At 50.5% G+C, this 18,682-nt stretch overlaps 1 protein-coding gene across 2 annotated transcripts in view; it reads left to right on the top strand.

Annotated features, from left to right (window-relative positions):
- The window catches only part of KIF2C (kinesin family member 2C), a 1,469,089-nt gene that overhangs the window by 997,884 nt on the left and 452,523 nt on the right, over nt 1–18,682 (top strand). For both annotated transcript variants that reach the window (XM_078671750.1, XM_078671748.1), the window contains one exon: nt 42–184. In XM_078671750.1, the coding sequence (XP_078527876.1) occupies nt 42–184 (143 nt within the window). The remainder of the gene's footprint in view (nt 1–41; nt 185–18,682) is intronic.

Below are 18,682 nucleotides of genomic sequence, written 5' to 3'. Positions count from 1 at the left end.
ATCACTTGTGCTAATTGCTGATATGCTAATTTCTTGTCCAGGTGTTTGATCTGCTAAACCAAAAGGCGAAGCTTCGGGTTTTGGAGGATGGGAAGCAGCAGGTTCAAGTAGTTGGTCTTCAGGAAAAGTTGGTTACCTGTGCAGATGATGTCCTCAAAATGATAGATGCTGGTAGTGCCTGCAGGTGAGTCATTTGTTTTCTTCACTTGTTTAAAATGACATCCCATTATTTTCCTCACTTAAAGTCCAATATGTTGAAGTCATTCTAAATTTGTTTCTTGTAAGCTACACTCACACTTTGCCAAATTTAAAATATCAGCTGAGACCCTGGCAAAGCAGTACTCAGTCTGCCATTGCCATCTGAGCGTTGACAGCAAGCATCATTGTGACAATGCTCATAAACCAAATTCAGGCATCAATTACTTAAAAAAACAAATATATGTATCTTTTTGTTTTAAAGTCTAAAATTGTTACAACTGTAAATGTCTCTGAATACATAAGTGCGTGCAGCTTTTCCAATCATGCATGACTTCTGAGCATGGAATACAATAGGACTTGCATGGTAATCATAACCACATTATACACTTCACCCTTCTGATATTGGTTATCTTTCTTTATCCTTCATGTGTGCCTATAGAAGGAAAGAAAGCACTAGCTTACAGGAGGACAATAAGTTAAAATCGTCTCGCGCTAGCTCCGCGCTATGAATTTAAGGCATCCTTGTATTAACTTCTTTAAAAAAAGGCACATAATTAATTTTGCATTTTTAGCTGTTGGCTCTCACTCTGTTGCTTTCCCTGGTCCGCCGCAGCAATCTCGTGCTGTTTGTGTGGAGGGAGGCACATTAGTTCCACTTCCTGGTGAGCACGTTAGAGCGGCCATTGTGGCAGGGTGACTCTAGTGTTCCATCAGTAACGGTCGGGTCCAGAGGCCATAGATTATGGCCAAAATTCAAACTTAACTTACTCATCTAGGGAATTAAAATTACTAAGGCATCCCATAGATCTTTTTCCCCCTCTGGACCTTAACACTCATCACCGCATCCATATTAACGGTATCTCCATGCTCCAATCTGAGCACCTTCCTGATAAACTCAGTCATGCCTCTCCCATTGTTACTAACCCCACTATAGACCCACACCTGGATCTTCACTGTCTATAGCTCAACAAACGATCTCTTGTCAAACACCAACTTGATATCTTTATGCTACTTGCTTCGAACAAACCCGATATACTATTAATCACTGAAACCTGGTTGACCCAAGACTCATTACCTGATATTTTAGCAGCCCTCCCATCAGATTATTACACTTTATCAGCCAACCGCTCCCTGGATAAACCAGGAGGTGGGGTGGCAGCCATTATTCACAAAAAGCATACGTTTCTCGCCCTATCCCCTCTTGTCCTACTTTATTAAATTTGACACAGATACAGGCTCAGATACAGGCTCGCTGGTACTCGTGATGATTTATACCCCCCACCCCCACCAAACAATGCCCTCATTCCTCACCTCCCTGGGTGAGCAGATGGCCTCTTTAGTTGTAAATTTTGCTAAAGTTCTCCTAATTGTGGACCTGAATTACTGGTTCAACAACACCGCAGGTGGCCCCTAAGCAGCCGTACTCTCCGAGCTCCTGCTAAATCTCAACCTGGTCCAACATATATATGCCCCCACCCACGAAAAAGGACACATCCTGGACCAAGTATGGTCCCACAATCTTCCACTCTGTTCTGACCATTACTTGATCCAGTTCACAACCACTATCAACGGTTATATAAAGTCTCCACCCCGGGTGGGAGGAGTGTCCAGGAAATGGAAATCTCTAAATACATCGGCTTTTGTCGACTCTCTGAAAAACACCTTACCTATTTTGTCCGGATGTCAACATTATGGAAGGAAAAATCACGAATTGGACATCAGCGGCTAGTGATACCCACGCTCCTCCTATTATATTCTCCCACACATGCCATGTGGATGCTCATAAATGGTTCACCACTGACCTTAAAAAACTAAAACTTGAATTGTGCCAAAAAGAAAGGAAAAGGAGATCAAACTACACAATGAAAGAAAAAGAGGAATTCTCCACAGCTCACAGGGAATGTAAAAAAACGATACTAAACAGTAAAGCGGTATATTTCTCTATGAAAATATTAAATTCCCAAAATAAATCAAGATATTTTCAAAATAGCGTATGACCTATGCAATAGTGAAAGAACGTCACCCATTCAGACCCCTACCCAGGAGTTCTGTAGTTCGGTGAATAATTTCTTTATAGATAAAATCTGTGCTATCAAAAATAGCATTCCTAATTCCCTTAGTTTGAAACCACTGGATGACATCCGTAATAATCATCTTACTCTTGATGTCCTTCCCCCCAATTGACCCCAAAACATTCTCGGAGCTGTTGTCTCTGGTCAACTCCGGGTCGCCCAACAACAGCTGCCCACCACACATTATGAAAAAGGTCTTTTCAGCCTTACCCCAGAGCATACTCCCCTCCCTCAATGAATCTTTAGCGCAGGGCAAAGTTCCCAGCGCCTTTAAAAACGCAATGGTCGTCCCGCGCATAAAAAAAAACCTAGGTCCGACCCCACATACCTGTCCAACTACCGTCCCATTTTCCTTCTCCCCTTTATGGCCAAAATACTGGAGGCTCATGTGTCGAGATGTCTTTCGAATTTCATCGAACACTGACTACCTTGAACCTAATCAAGCCGGTTTCCGTCCATCACACTCAACGGAAGCGGTGATTTTTGCAGTTCAGGACACTGAGTAAATGCTGACAGAGGCAACCACCAGGCCCTGATGCTCCTGGATTTGTCGGCTGCGTTCGACACGGTCGACCACAACATACTGCTGAACCGTGTCAAACAAGCTGGTCTCAGGGGACCCGCACTTAAATGGATAGCATCCTTTATCACTGACCGGACGCAATCAGTAAGGCTGGGAACCTTTACTGCCCTGAGACTCTCTTCCCTTTGTGAGGTCCCTCAGGGCTCATCCCTGTCGCCACTATTGTTTAATCTATACCTCAGACCCCTGATACACTCTTTAAAAAACCGCAAGATCACCATTTTTAATTATGCGGATGATCTGCAGCTAACTCCACTGAATTCCCTAGACTCAGGGCAGAATGTCGTGCTATCATGACTCACATAAGGAGTTGGATGGACTTGAACCATCTAAAACTTAACCCCGGCAAGACTGAATTAGTACTGCCTGGGAATAGTGTGACTAGCTGGGGCCTGCACTTCTGGCCGGCAGACTTGGGTTCTCCCCCTACTGCTTCCCGTTCGGTAAAAATCCTAGGGGTTATCCTTAATGCTGATTTGTCGCTTAAAGGACATGTACTTTCGTGTCTCGATTTCTCGAACTCCTTATATCTCTGCCTGCCACTGGGCCTGCTAAAACGACTCCAGATATTCCAAAACCAGGCGGCAAGACTTATCTGGAAACAACCCAAATGGCAGTCATTTAGACCTGGACTGTCAAAACTACACTGGTTACTGATGGCCCAAAGGGTTGCTTTTAAGACGGGTTGCATAGCTTTTAAAGCACTGCATGGAAATGGTCCCAAATTTGTAAAAACATGATCAAGTACTGTAAACCACAGCGTAATTTACACTCCGCCCATCTCTACTTAGCAACTATTCCATCGTTCAAATGGAAACGACAAGGAGGTAGCTCTTTCTCCCATTTGGCTGCCACTTTCTGGAACACCCTCCCTCTGTCACTGAGGAGTTGTGACAATCTTTTGGTCTTCAGGAAATCCCTGAAGACGTGGCTGTTTTAGCAAGCATACGCCTAGGGATTTCTGGGTTTATTCTCCTCTGCATTAGCGCCATGAAACCTACTTGTGTACGTGCGCTCTATAAATAATTAACATACCATAACATAAACTGGTATGTATCCTTAACAAGAACATAACTAATGGAAAAAAAGTGAAAAGGTTGCTCAGTGAAAGACACCATGAGCACCAGGTATTTTAATTAATGTCCGTGTCGTACCTCCCTTCATCAGCGCAGTAGGGTGCAAGAACTACAAGAGGATGGTGGGATACTTCGAGATCTTGTGCATCCAGACGCATTTGATGTACATATCTCTGCACCTTTCTCTATGGCCAATGGGTCTACCTCAGCCCACCATCTGCTGGTTGGAGGGCCATGAGGCGACTGCCAATGGCGCACATGTCCCTGCGGTCTATCTTTAAGGCCAGGTCCAGGATTCTTTTAATCTTGCTATTCTCTGGCTGCCTCTTGTATAGACTAAGAAGGTATAGCTCCGCTTTACAGTGCTGACAGTAATTTACGGTTTGCTCCTCATCCGTAACCACCTGCATTCAGTTAACACACTGACTGGGTAGTCCCACATCATATGTATAAAGTCTGCATCAACCAGTGCACACCTAGAGTAGCAAATGTCAGGGATGTGAAGCATAACATTCAATCTGTGGGGAGTGAAATGTGTAATGTAGAAACTTTTAAAATGGTTGAATTTGAACCTTGTGTTATGCATAAGCTAATAAGAGCCTTCTAGAACCTGGTGCTGCTACTTCCCCTGTAAAAGCCCTATCAAGCCTAGCCTCCCATTTGTCCCGAAAAGTGGGCAGGTCTTCAGCCCTCATGGAAAATTCCATTTTATAAAGCCAGGTGAAAAGGCTGATCTGGGTCCAGTGCCCCATACATGGCCTGCACTGCTCCAACTGGTAAGCGGTTGTCTGCCTCCAGCGTTCTAAAGAAACAATCTGAGTAACAGTCCCAAGATTCCCCATGTCTGCTTCAGTCCACACAGTCAATTGCCGGGCTCTAAAATATCTATCCCCAGCCTTCGGAAACCCTCCCAGAGGTATTGCCAGAGCATAGAGTGGCACCGACGTCACATAGCAACAGGCCCATCTCCAGCACCAAAGTGCTTCTTGTAAAAGCTGGGGGCTGGTTTGACCCATAACACTACAGCCAGTAGTTCCACCTCACAGCAGACAGTTGCGTGTGCCTAACCTGGACCCTGGCCAGCCAGCAGGCAATCCACTTCAGCTTAGCTGCTAGAAAATAACTGTAGGAAACTGGCTCTCTACAGACCATACCAAAGTAAGGTATAGTGTGCAGAGTCCAGGGAGTCCCCAGAGGTATAGCAGAGGCTAAATTAGAGAAGTGCTAATAGCTCTTTGTGGTAGTGTGGGCAAGCACTTGGGCCTACCAGAAGGGTGTGTTAAGCATTTATTGTATTCACTCAATCAAGGACTGATTGCACACACTCCGACAGAATCCAGACCAGTTGGGGAAGTATAAAAAGAAGTATACTTGTTTTTATTTCTAGAAATAAGTAGGTGTTGTACAGGTAGGTAAATGTACTTGCAACTGTAAAACCTTACAGGGTAATGCAATTGGGAATGGATTTGCAATCTTTACAGGTGTGTATATGCTTTAAAAACAGTTTAAATTGCAGAGAAGTTTTTTTTAATTACTGTTACTTTTATATTACATAGACTACTCTGTGTAGTATGCCTAGATACCACTTCATGGATCCTACAAAACAAGGTGAGTAAGAATTTTTAAAGTTTGCAATATAGTTAGCTCGATACTTAGGAAAAAACGTTGTGATGTTTTGTTCCTAAAATTGTTCTATGGGGAAAATAAAGTTATTGGTTTACAGGTAAGTAAACTACCTGCAAGTATCGTTTTTGGTGGTTTGAACCAAGGGTCCTAAAGGCTCAGGTAGACACACAAATTGCACCACCAGCGGCACTGACACAGCTAGGTGTAGAGTGCAGGGACCCAATGTTAACCAATAGGGTTAAAGGGGCCTTCGGTCAGGGACTGCTTACGAACAGGCCACTAGGCCGGGGGAGCAAAGCTCCTGGGGTTAGGATCAGCACTGCATGGGTCAAATATCTGCACAGGGGGCAGAGTACCAAGGCGACATCGGGGACCCTTTGATTCCAATGGAGATCTTCGGTTCGTTAAAGATGCTGTAGGCTTTGGCAGGGAGACTTCTTGAAGGCGACCACGGGCTGTAGAGGCAAGTTGGGTTCTTGGGAGATGCATGGACGCCGTTGGTTTGACCACCCAAGGCCATGGGATGTTGGGTGCAGGGGTGTCTTTTTGTGGTAGATGTGCTCTTCAGCGATCCCTGACCTACCAGAACATTTCTTTTTATACAGATGGTACTGTTGTGTGCAGGGGAAGGCAATTTGTGAATTTGTTCTTTGATGCACACCCAATGCCTTCCCCGATGTTCAATCTATTTGCTTGATGTGCCTTTAGACATCCAATGAAGGGTGGGTGAAAAGGCAGATATTTCAATGAGTAGGGGGTTATTCACAGTAAGTGTTATGCAAGACTTTCTTTCACTTCACAACATAAACTAGGTTGATCAGACAAAGCCATCAGTTTCCAAAATGAGATGCAGCGGCAGTCTTACTTGTTTAGAGGCACACATTTGGGTAAAAGCTGTGGGCCAAATACTTTGTCCTTGCCTGCAGAGCCTCAGACTTGCATGTTTTGCTTTGTAAGACCGGGTTTGGTGGCAAGTATTGTCATGTCATTTGGGATAGAATAACCATGGACCAGTGGATCTTGCATATTTATACTGATGGACACTGCTAACTATAAAATCCTCACATTTTGAATTCCTCCAGGTGCCAGATTATAAGTTTGTCTAGCAATTGGTCCTGCAGCCTAATAGCTGATGCCATCTGGTTCTGGGGTGGTCACACACAGCCTTCAGTAAATACAGAGAGCTATATATAATTACCTCACCTGCCCCCTGATGTATTTCTTTTTTTTGTTTTCTTCCCCTGTGCTTTTCTCAGATCCACAGCCATGAAAACTATTTTTCCATACCGTTTTAGGGAAGACCCTGAAGACCACAGGCTTCATACAACACTGCAACTGCAGTAATTTGATGGTTTTTACTGATCTACACATCTGCCTATGGTGTCTTGGCTCTAGCATGACTCGAAGTCTGATGGCCATCGGGGAGTAGAAGGCAATTTAATAGGTCCTTGTAAGTCAAAGACAAGGAGGTGAAAAGTCTCACCATGAAGGCAAGAAATCGAAGCAGTGCTGGTCCTTGCATGTCCTAAGCATGATGCAACATTTCTGGACGATTGTTTCTACTGGAGCACCTTTGAGCCATGTTTAGCCATAGAAACCTCGTCGGACTTTTCCCGGTGTCCTGGCCCAGCTCTGACTTAGGCTGTTGGGCCACTGCCCCCCTCTACCCCCCCCCCCCCCTCCCCCCCACCAACCTGCTCTAGCCGTGCCTGTCTTCCTTTACCAAAGACCTCTTCTCCCACTCTGGTTCCTGTCTACACTCGAGTGAGCTTTTACCATGGATCTGAGCAATAGCACCTTTGTATCCAGAACGGACATTGGCCCATGTCCTGCTGCAAGATAAAAAAAAGGTGCAGCCCCCCCCATCTTTGGTGGATTCCCAGCCTCTCCCTCCATGCCAGTAGCTAGTATCCATGTTTAAATCAGATTAAGTTGTCTTTCAAAATATCCCTGGAGACAAAAATTGGCAAAGTGGAGAGAAAGAAAAGGCTGCGGAGAGGAGGAAGGACACCTGAGAAAGCGAGTAAGTGCAAGAGTGAGGAAAATGGGCAAAAGTGGATGAAGTGAGCTAATAATAGCAAGAGTGTAAAGTGTAGTGTGGAACAGTCCATTACCATGACTAACGTTTTTGCTTTCACTCTTGCTCTTCCACCACACTGTAAAGAGGACAGGTTTCCCTGATTGAGCCCATAAAGAGCCCTGAGCTTTTACATTGAGCGCACCAGGGATCACTTGGTGGATGACAATCTTTTTATCTGTTTTTTTGGTGCCTCAAAGTTAAAGGCCATTCAGAAACATCTCGTCTAGGTGGATCGTCTGGTGCCCAAAGAAGTTATGTCCATGTCCAAAGAGCTTCATTAGAACCAGTTGCAAGACTTCCAAGACATCTAGCATTGTAAGTCTGTAGCCTCCTTGCCTAGTGCTTGTACACCTGCTACTCACCTGATTGAGGATGCACGGGTGCAAAGACATTAGCTGGACTGTGGCAGAGACAGCAGTATCTCTGGCCTGTGGGGTGTTCCAGGTATACTTCACCAGGGTGGACTCTTCCTGCTGACATCTACACAGGTGGACGTACCCTTGTCTCAAATAACTGAAGTGGGCTTGACAGATTGGCGCTGTGACATTGAACCCAGAAGCATGGGGGTTCGTGATATACTGGGTATATCATATGCCCATTGGGCCACAGATTTCCATTTGCGGGGCAAAGGGCCAATACGATTTACCACCATATTGTCCCCCCAGGGTACCTTGGGTACTGTTCCCATTAGTGCCCAAAAAGCCCTTTCAATTATGCCTAGTGTTTCTAGTTGAATAGTAATGTACTTTTCTTTTTCGAACTCTTAAGTGCTGTGTGAACAGTAATTTATTGGCAGCTGGTTGATGCTTGAGTGCAAAGTCTAACGCCACACCACCTCCATGAGTAATCCTTGGACTGCTTGACTTCCCTATCCTGAGGCAAGTGTAAAATGTGTTTACTTGGCAATCAGGTTTCGGTCCTTTTTATTGGGGTTAAGGCCTAGAACGTTATTGGTAGTAAACCGCTGTTTCTGATGGATACTTCTAGCTGCATATTCTGCACCTTTAGAATATCCCCATGCCGCTCCGTGTCGACTCTGCTCTGTCCCAGAAATGACTGTTGGAACCATATATAGGCACCACCCAAGCTAACTGACATCAGTTAATTTCTATCGGATAGAGGCTTGTAGCCGCAGATTCCTCACCTTTGAACTTCCAGTCAGGCTGGATCTGGAAGATTTTTAATTACATTACCCCTACATGCAGATAGGTGGCATCGGTCGACTCTACATGACATTGTAGGCATCCAGTTTGTAGTCATCGTGGCAACTGTGTCGTCCAGCGGTGGAGGCTGCGTGCTGGAGTGTTGGCATCTGAAAGAGACATGTTAGTGATAGATTCTTTACCTTAGAATATCCCCAGGCGTCAGACTGGATCCGGAAATTTTTTGAGTAGCAGTACCCTTGCGCGTCGGTAGGCGTCGTCTGCGGCTCAGCGTCCGGCGCCGTGATGACGTCGTCCGAGTACTTAGACGCCGCCTCCGCGTGCTGACGTCGGTTCTTCTTTTTTCCACGCCAGCAGCGCAGATCCGGAAAAAGTGGTACCTTAGTCACTTTTTGACTAAATCTTTTGTGGTCTTTTTATCATCCTTTTTCGAGTCTTCGACTCCGAACGGTGCCGGTAGGGATGCCTGGTTTTAAGCCCTGTGAGGATTGCGACCGGCTGATGTCGGTCACGGACCCTCAACGTCGGTGTCTCCACGATGACAAGACCTGTTCCGACTGCCGGGCCCTGACTTCGAAGGCTAGACGGGAGCAGTCCCGTAAGCGAATCGAACTCCGGAAGTCGGCCCCACGCCGAGAGAGGTCCCGGTCCGGACGGAGGTCGAGGGACCGGTCGCGGGAGAGGAGCTATCGGAGCTCCGGGAGTCGACATCACTCCTCAGGGTCGAAGTCGTCAGGTAAGCACGAAGTCGAAGAGACGTCATCGCTCTTCCGACTAACGCGGCGCCGGAGGAGATCGAGCGGTTCCTCATGGCCATGAGGTCCCTCTCTCCTCCGACGGGCTCCGCGGCGCCTTCGGGCCCAGCGGACCCGTCTGGGGGTCCTAGCGGGTCGGCGGCTTCGGCTCCTTCGGGCCCGGCGCCGCAGGGACCCCCTGGATCCAGATCCAGATCCGGGTCGTCGCGGGTGGACTTAACGACCTCCCCGGCGCCGGCCCCTCAGGTGTCACCCCCGATGCCTCCCTCGACGCGGTTCCGGCGCGGCGCCGCTCCAGACGCCGTTCAGAGAGTTCACTTTCCATGAATCGGCCCCATCCTTTGCTAACCTTGAATACCAGGAGATGGGTGATGAGGGGGATTGGGAGGGGTCTGAGGACCCTCTGGCACGTGAATGCCAGTCTCAAGAGTACTGGGCAGGTGAACTTGGGGAGGCCAGTGGTATAGACACTTCGCCTGACACTGGCTTTGTCTCACCTCCTACCGTGGCTACGGAGGAGGTGGCAACCTATAGTATGGTGTTGATGAGGGCGACCAAGGCCTTGGGCCTTGAGCTCCCCGTCGCGGCCGTGAGGACTAACCTCCTCACTGAGGTCCTTAAGCCGCAGTCATGCTCAGTCGAGCCTCTGCTGTCGTTTAACGAGGCCTTATCTGAAGTTCTTTTGGGCACTTGGTCCAGGCCCGCTACGGGTTCGCCCGTAGATAGGAACGTGGCCAGACGTTACCGCCTGGCCCCGGGCGACCAATGTTTCCTGTCCACCCACCCCACCCCCGAGAGCCTGGTCATCCAGGCCTCCAATTCCCAGACCGCGCTCCCGTCGGCTCCGCCGGACAGGGAATCCAAGAGGTACGAGCAGTACAGTAAAAAGATCTTCTCCCTTAGTCTGGGACTGCAGTCTTCCAACACCGCATGCCTCTTGGGCCGCTACACCCACTCTCTGTGGGATACGGTTGCGGAAGTGCTGCCAGAGTGTCCGTTGGAGGTACGGGCCAAACTCGGCCAAGCCCTGGCCGGGATGCAGCCAGATATTCTATCCGGTGTGGGCTGGATACCACCGACTCACTAGGTAGAGCGATGGCAACGACGGTGGCGGTCAGACGCCACGCCTGGTTGAGGTCCGCCAATTTTTCGTCCGATGTCCAAAACACACTGATGGACATGCCGTTTGATGGCCGTCAAGGCAGACCATGCGCTTGAGCGCTTTAAGGACTCCAGGGCTACGGCCAAGTCCTTGGGCCTCTCGGCCCCGCGCCAGCAATTTGCTGCCTTTCACTCCTTTCGTGGCCACGGAAGGGGTGTACCCACACGTGCTGCTAGCCACGCTCCGCAGGGTAATACCCAACGCGGTGGCGGCCGTGGAAACCGCCGTGGTGGCGGTCGGGGACAACGGCGAGGTCAGTCCACACCTTCCCCCGCAGCATCCGCCTCAAAACCCTCCTAGTCCGTGCTTTCAGGCCCATGTGACGCCAGTGGGGGGCAGGGTTCCCCATCACCTCCTCCACTGGCGCACCGTCACATCGGACAGGTGGGTGCTGCAGATCGTCCGAAGGGGCTACTCCCTCCCCTTCTAAGCGACGACTCCAGCCATGCCACCTCAGAACCACTGTGTATCGGGGGATCATTTGCAACTTCTGCAGGAGGAAGTTACGGCCCTCTTGGCCATGGGGGCCATCGAGAGCGTTCCTGGGCCAGAAGTAGGGTGTGGTTGCTACTCTCACTAATTTCTGGTACCCAAGAAGGGCAAAGGGGGCCTGCGCCCTATCTTGGACCTACGGGACGTCAACGGCTTCCTCCGGAAGGAGAAGTTCAAGATGCTGACACTGGCTCAGGTCCTAGCTGCCCTGGACCCAGGAGACTGGATGGTAACGTTGGACTTGCAGGACGCTTATATCCACATCCCCGTCCTGCCGGCCCACCGGCACTACCTGCGGTTCACGTTTGGCCACGAGCACTTTCAGTATACCGTGCTCCCCTTCGGCCTTACCAGCGCCCCACGGGTGTTCACAAAGGTGATGGCGGTGGTCGCAGCTCATCTGCGCAGGTTAGGGGTTTCAGTCTTCCCCATACCTCGACGACTGGTTGTTGAAGGCGGGCTCGTCCCAGACAGTCGTCAGCCACCTCCAGACTACGGCAGATCTCCTGCCCCAGCTGGGGTTCTCCATCAATGTGCCGAAGTCACACCTGTGCCCCTCTCAGAAGCTCCTCTTCATCGGAGCAGTTCTCGACTCTGCGCAGTTTCGGGTTTATCCACCCGAACAGCGGGTCCGGGATATTCAGGCTCTGATTCCCATCTTTCACCCATTATCCCGGGTCTCCGTCAGGTTGACGCTGCGGCTTCTGGGGCTGATGGCCTCCTGCATCCTACTTGTCCCTCACGCCAGGTGGCGGATGCGGGCTCTGCAGTGGGACCTGAAGTTTCAGTGGGCTCGGCATCAGGGCGACCTGTCCGACCACGTCCTGATCTCGGAGGGCACTGCGAGACAGCTGCAGTGGTGGCTCACGGACCGCGATTGGGTCAGCGGCAGATCCCTATCCCTTCCCCAACCGGAGCACGTAGTTGTGACAGACGCGTCGCTCCAGGGCTGGGGAGGCCACATGGGAGAGGCGGAGATCAGAGGCCTCTGGTCTCCGGCGGAGGCCCGGCTCCACATCAACCTGTTGGAGTTACGGGCGATTAGTCTAGCACTGAAGGCATTCCTCCCCTCTGTCTGGGGGAGTGTAGTGCAAGTGTTCACGGACAACACCTCCGCCATGTGGTACTGCAAAAAACAGGGCGGGTGGGGTCGTGGACCCTTTGCCAAGAGGCTCTGCGCCTCTTGCAATGGCTGGAAAGCCAGGGCGTGACCCTGGTGGCTCAACACCTGGCAGGTTCTCTGAACGCCAGGGCGGACGAGCTCAGCCGTCGGTGCATGATGGATCACGAATGGCGTCTGAACTCTGACGTGGCGCAAGGCCTCTTTCAGCAATGGGAAGAGCCTTGGTTAGATCTATTCGCCACCGAAGAGAACGTGCAATGTCATCTGTTCTGCGCGTTGGAATTTCCAAGGCGGCACTCACTCAGACGCTTTTCGTCGCGAGTGGAGTTGCGGTCTATTGTACGCCTTTCCGCCTATACCACTTCTGCCCAGAGTGCTGAAGAAGATCAAGCGCGACCGGGCCCAAGTCATCCTTGTGGCTCTGGACTGGGCACGAAGGTACTGGTATCCAGAGCTACTCAGTATGTCAGTCGATCCCCCGGTTCGTCTGCCTCTTCAGGAGGACCTTCTGTCGCAGCAGCAGGGGACGGTCCTCCACCCGAACCTGTCCAGTCTCCACCTCCATGCTTGGAGATTGAGCGGCGACAGTTGAGGCCATTTGACTTGCCTCCTGAAGTCTGTAACGTCATTCTGGCAGCCAGGCGGCCCTCCACTAAGTCGGTATACGCCTGCAGGTGGAACAGATTTGTGGCATGGTGCACAGCAAAGGCTGTGGATCCTCTTGCTGCCCCTCTCTCTGAGGTTCTTCTCTTCCTTCTTTCTCTTGCCCAGCAGAGCTCTGCTCTGGGTACTATCAAGGGCTACCTTTCTGCCTTTTCGGCCTTTCTGAGGCTGCCTGATCAACCTTCTTTGTTCAAGTCCCCTATTGTGAATAGATTTCTAAAAGGCATCACACACACGTTCCCTCCTGTTCCGTTTGTGATGCCTCAGTGGGACTTGAACCTTGTTCTTACATTTCTGATGTGCGCTCCCTTTGAGCCACTTCAAAACTGTCCTCTCCGCCTTCTAACTTTGAAGACTGCTTTCCTGGTTGCCATCACCTCTGCCAGGAAAGTGAGTGAGCTCCAGGCCCTTTCTTGTACTCCTCCTTTCCTTTCTGTCCATCCGGACAAGGTTGTGTTGCGTACTAAGCCATCTTTCCTGCCCAAGGTTGTCACGGCCTTCCACATCGGGCAGTCCATCACCTTGCCAACCTTCTTTCCAACACGGCACCCCTCTAAAGAGGAAGAGCGGCTCCACCGTCTGGACCCAAAACGTGCGCTCTCATTCTACTTGGATCGCACACGCCAGTTCCGGGTGGATGACCAACTCTTTGTTGGTTACGTGGGCGCTAAGAAGGGGAAAGCACTGCACAAGAGGACCATCTCCCGGTGGATCATCTTGTGTATCCAGGCATGTTACTCCCTGGATAAGAAGGAGCCCCCTGTTGGATTGCGGGCTCATTCCACCCGATCCACGGCAACTACCACTGCCCTGGTCCGGGGAGTGCCCTTACAAGACATGTCAGGCAGCTACGTGGGCATCGCTGCACACGTTTGCAAGGCACTACTGCCTGGACAGCCAAGTCCGGAGGGATGGCTTCTTTGGCCGTTCTGTCCTCCAGGACTTTCTGGTGTGATTATTGGTTCGCAGACCCACCACCGGGGTCGGTATTGCTGGGGTATCTATTCTAAGGTAAGGAATCTATCACTAACGTGTCTCATTCAGATGCACAAGTTACTACTTGTGTAACGATATATCTGTAAGAGACATTAGTTAGTGATGGATTCCTTACCGACCCACCCATCCTCCCCGTTCTGCTAACCGATATCTAGGGTTAGGGTTATCCCCTTTCAGGGCCCTAGTTTCAATGGCACCAGTGTTGGTTTTTAACATGGCTCAGCGCTTCTGGCGCGGAAAAGCTGTATCTAAGAACTGACGTCAGCACGCGGAGGCGGCGTCTAAGTACTCCGACGTCATCACGGCGCCCACGACGGACGCGGAGCCGCAGACGACGCCTACCGACGCGCAAGGGTACTGCTACGCAAAACCTTTCCGGATCCTGTCTGATGCCTGGGGAGTGGTGTGGCTCACTGGTTAGAGGCGGCAGACCCGGAGGCAGAAGTCGGCCCGGGACCAGTGTTCGTTCCCGACGCGGCAGGGTCTTGGGCCATGGTCAGCGGACTTGATAATTCTCGCCTCGGTGCCTACTCCAACCATGGGTCCCACTCAGCAACTCTGGGCAATAGCTTGCTTAATCTCTACTAACGGCCCCATCAGCGCCGGGGATGCTTGTCTTCACCTTGGAGATGCCCAGTAGGGATCATCTCACAGGGAAAGCCAGGATGTGTTCCCCAGCGGTATACAGCGCCGGGATGCCCCTTTGCTGGGGCAGCTGTGCGCTTTACAAGTATACGATATTTAACATTTAACATATTCTAAGGTAAGGAATCTATCACTAACTTATGCCTCTTACAGATATATCGTTACACAAGTAGTAAATTGTGCATCTGGCATAGTTGGTGGTGGGGTGCTGATGAGGGCACAGGTGAGCTGGTCTTCTGTGAATTTGTTCTAGCTACTGCGGGGTGGGGCATGCTTGTGTACAGTGTTCTTTTTTTTTTTTTTTTTAAGACAGTGATGCTGTGGTGGTCTGTCCAGAGAAGTTCTGTGGTGTGCCCGTAGGAGACACGGTTTCCTTCCCTGAAGTCTGGGTAGAGTGTGTGCGTGGGAGTAGTGACAAGTTTCAGTTCTATGTAGGCGAGGTTCTCTAGGAGGGAGGCAGTGTACGAGTCATTGTGGTTGTCCAGTTGGAAGTTTAGGTCTCCGAGTAGGATTTAGTCTGTGGAGGCGAGGGTGTGATAAGATCGGTGATGGCGTCAGAAAAGGGAGTGCGGGGCCGGGCAACGTGTAGATGAGGGTTCCGCTGAGTCTTTTTGGGTTGGTCTGGATCTGGAAGTGGAGGTACTCCATGAGGGTCGTTGTCGTCCAGGGCGCTAGTCCTGCAGAGGGGGGGCTTCAATAAACTATAGCGATGCCTCCTCCTGGACAGATGGGGCAGTCCTTTTGCAAGACCTTGTACCTGTTGAGAATGGCGGTGGCGATGTCTGGTACAGAGTTGGCGTCGGTCAAAGTTTCCATGATGGAGACATCGGGTGAGTAGGTGTTGAGGAGATCCCAGATTTCTATGGTTTGCATGTTTAGGGAACGTACTTTGAGGATGCAGTTGAATGGTTTGTGAGCGGTGATGGCTGTGAGACGCTCTGGGGTTACCGAGGTGGGTGAAAGTGCTGCAGGAGTCTAGACTGGAGAGAGGGCCTTGGGTGGTGTTCGGTGTTGAGAACTGGCAGTTGTGTCCAGGGTGGGGATCGTGGAGGGTGCTGGAGTTGTAGCAGGGGCGGGTCAGAGGAAAAGGGTTCCTTGTGCTGGTCACGGTTGGGTCGCGGACAGGCACAGATGGGCTTGCCTTTGGTGCGCCAGCGGTGCGGCACCTTTAATTAGGGATCGGGGGTAGTGTGGGTCAGCTGGGAGGCGAGATGGACACATCGGAGGGGCCGCAAGGACAGCAGCGGCAAGGGAAGAATGTAGGAAAATGAAGGGGAAGAAAAAGGCACAGAGGCAATAGAAGGAAAGAGAGGGCACAAAGAAAAAAGGCAAGAACGGCTGAAGAGCAGTGTGTTCTTCCACTGGACCACCAGGGATGAGGCGCTGGCAGGAGTCTGCAGGTGGAGGAGGGCCGTGAACACCCTGCAATGGTGAGCTCAGTAAGCAGCACTCAGTGGTGGAGCTGCACAGGGGGAGAGCAGTCACACTGACCTGGTCAGTGGTCTTACTCTCAAATGCTGACAGTCTTGGAGGAGGACTGCGCTGTTATTTCTCAAGCTATTGCTGATGGGAGAGATTCAGCAAATGTTTCCATATGATGCAGCTAATTTTTCCATGCGATGCGTCTTAGAAACAACAGACTTGCTAGGCAGAGTGATTTCCTCTACGTTGGCTGTTAGGCTGATGAGGACGTCTGGCTTTTGATGGCTCGCATCTCTTCCGGGACAAGGCATATGTAGCACTTGAGTGCTTTAAGTACACTGGCTGCGGCCAAGTCCTGGGCCTCTCCACCTCATCCCGGCATTTTGTGGCTATAGAAGGGGTTTCAAACCACGCCATATTATTTCCAGCCAGAGGACTCTGCAAGTCCAACCTCTGCTGGGCTGTGGACGTGTTTCACCCCTTCCTCGCGGCTAGAATTCCGGTCAAGCCACAACCCCCACAAAATCTTCCTAGTCTGATTTCTCCTGATCATGGACGTCCAGTTGGTGTCAGGATACGTCACCACCTCCACAGACTAGATATCACTTCGGACAGGTGGGTGCTGCAAAATAGTCAGAAGGGGATACTCCCTCCCCTTCAAAGGTATCCTTCCTTCCATGCTTCCAAGTTACAATTTGCTGACTGAAGATTACCTTGCCTACTCCGAGGAATGTTACAGCAAACAAATGATGTCTGGAATGCTGACAATGCAAACATTCTCCCCCAGTCAAAAGATTTGGGTTAAATCCATCTTTCTTTTGACCACTACGACACCCAAGTTTAGACCCAGCCATATGCAAATCAGTCTTGACCCTGTGCTTCATGGGAACAGTCCAGACCGAACTGCCAGGCCAGGTCCTCCCTGAACCGGAAACAAGCATCCTGGGACTGGCTTCAGGGTATGTCACCCTTCAGCCAGGCTCGCTTGAATCCAGTGGCACAGTGAGCAAGGGACCCACGTCTGGGCATACCCATCCCACTTAAGGCAAAGTGTTAGAGCAAACAAATGACAGAATGCTGACAATGCAAACATTCACCCCCAGTCAAAAGATCTGGGTTAAATCCATCGGTCTTTTGCCCACCACGCCATGGCATTGTGAGCAAAAGATCAATGGATTTAACCCAGATCGCTTGACTCTGGGTGAATGTATGATTCATTCAGCATTCCATCCATCATTTGTTTGTGTAGCACTTTTCGCCCTATTTGGGATGGGTATGCCCATACATGGGTCATTTGCTCACTGTGCATCTGGATTCAAGCTAGCCTGGCTGAAGAAGGGTGACGTACCCTGAAACCAGTCCCAGGATACTTGTTTTCGGTCCAGGGAGGACCTGAAGTGGCAGTTTGGTCTGGACTCTTCCCATGAGGCACAGGGTCAAGATTGATTTGCATATGGCTGGGTCTAAACTGGGGTGGCATGTTGAGCAAAAGAACAATGGATTTAACCCAGAACTCTTGACTGGGGGTGAATGTAGGATTCATTCAACATTCATTTGTTTGTGTAGTACTCTGCGAGGAAGGCAAGACTCTTGGCCAAAGGAGCTATAGGGGGGGTTCTTGGGCCAGAAACAGGGTGTGATTGCTATTCCCGCTATTTTCTGGTTTCATCCTAGACCTCGGGCCCTCAACTACTTCTTCATAAAGAAGTTCAAAATGCTCACACTTGCTCAGGTCCGGTCTCTCCCCCCACCCCCAAATCCCCCCTTCCCCCGACCCGGGAGCCTGGATGGTAGCTTTTGACGTGCAGGACCCCTATTTCCACATCCCCGTTCTGCCAGCCCATCATCGCTACCTGCAGTTTACGCTGGGCCAAGAGCACCTTCAGTTTAGCGTGCTCCCCTTCAGCCTCACCAGTGCCCCTTGGGTGGTCACCAATGACTGGCAGCCCCTATCTCAACTACTGGTTTTTGGAGGCAGGCTAGTCCTAAGCCATCGTCTCCCACCTCCCGACTACAGTGATCCTCATACATTTGCTGGGTCCACCATCCATGTGCCGAAGTCCTACCTGGCTCCCTTTCATCGGAGCAGTTCCGGACATGAAGTTTCGGGCTTATCATCCTGAGCAAAGTCCAGAATATTCATGCTATAATACCTTTGTTTCAGCCTTTATCCTGGATTTCTGTGAGTGACTGAGGCTGTTGGGCCTCCTGCTAGTAGACCATGCCAGATTTTCCCATGCGGGCTCTGTGGTGGGACCTGAAGTTCCACTGGGCACATCTTAGGGGGAAATCTCGCAGACCTGGTTCAGATATCGGAGCGAACCAGTAACGACCTGTGGTGGTGGCTGACAAACCGCGATTGGGTCAGAGGTGTCTCCCTCTCTTCCCTACCCAGATCTCACGGTAGTGACCGATGCAACCCTTCTGAGATGGGATGGCAATAGGTGGAGATCAGCGGACTGTGGTCTCGGGGTGAATCCAGGCTCCATGTCAACCTGTGGGAGCTTCCTGCGATCTGGTTGGCACCGAAAGCTTTTTTATCATCTCTCAAAGGAAGACTAGTTCAGGTGTTCAGACAACACTTCTGCCATGTGGTACTGCAACAAGCTGGGTGGGGTTGTTGGCC

The sequence above is a fragment of the Lissotriton helveticus genome, chromosome 1_2 (assembly GCF_964261635.1).
Source record: "Lissotriton helveticus chromosome 1_2, aLisHel1.1, whole genome shotgun sequence".
In the NCBI taxonomy this organism is placed as follows: Eukaryota; Metazoa; Chordata; class Amphibia; order Caudata; family Salamandridae; genus Lissotriton; species Lissotriton helveticus.
Note: the sequence above shows the minus strand (reverse complement) of the source record. Positions and strands in the feature narration are given on the sequence as shown.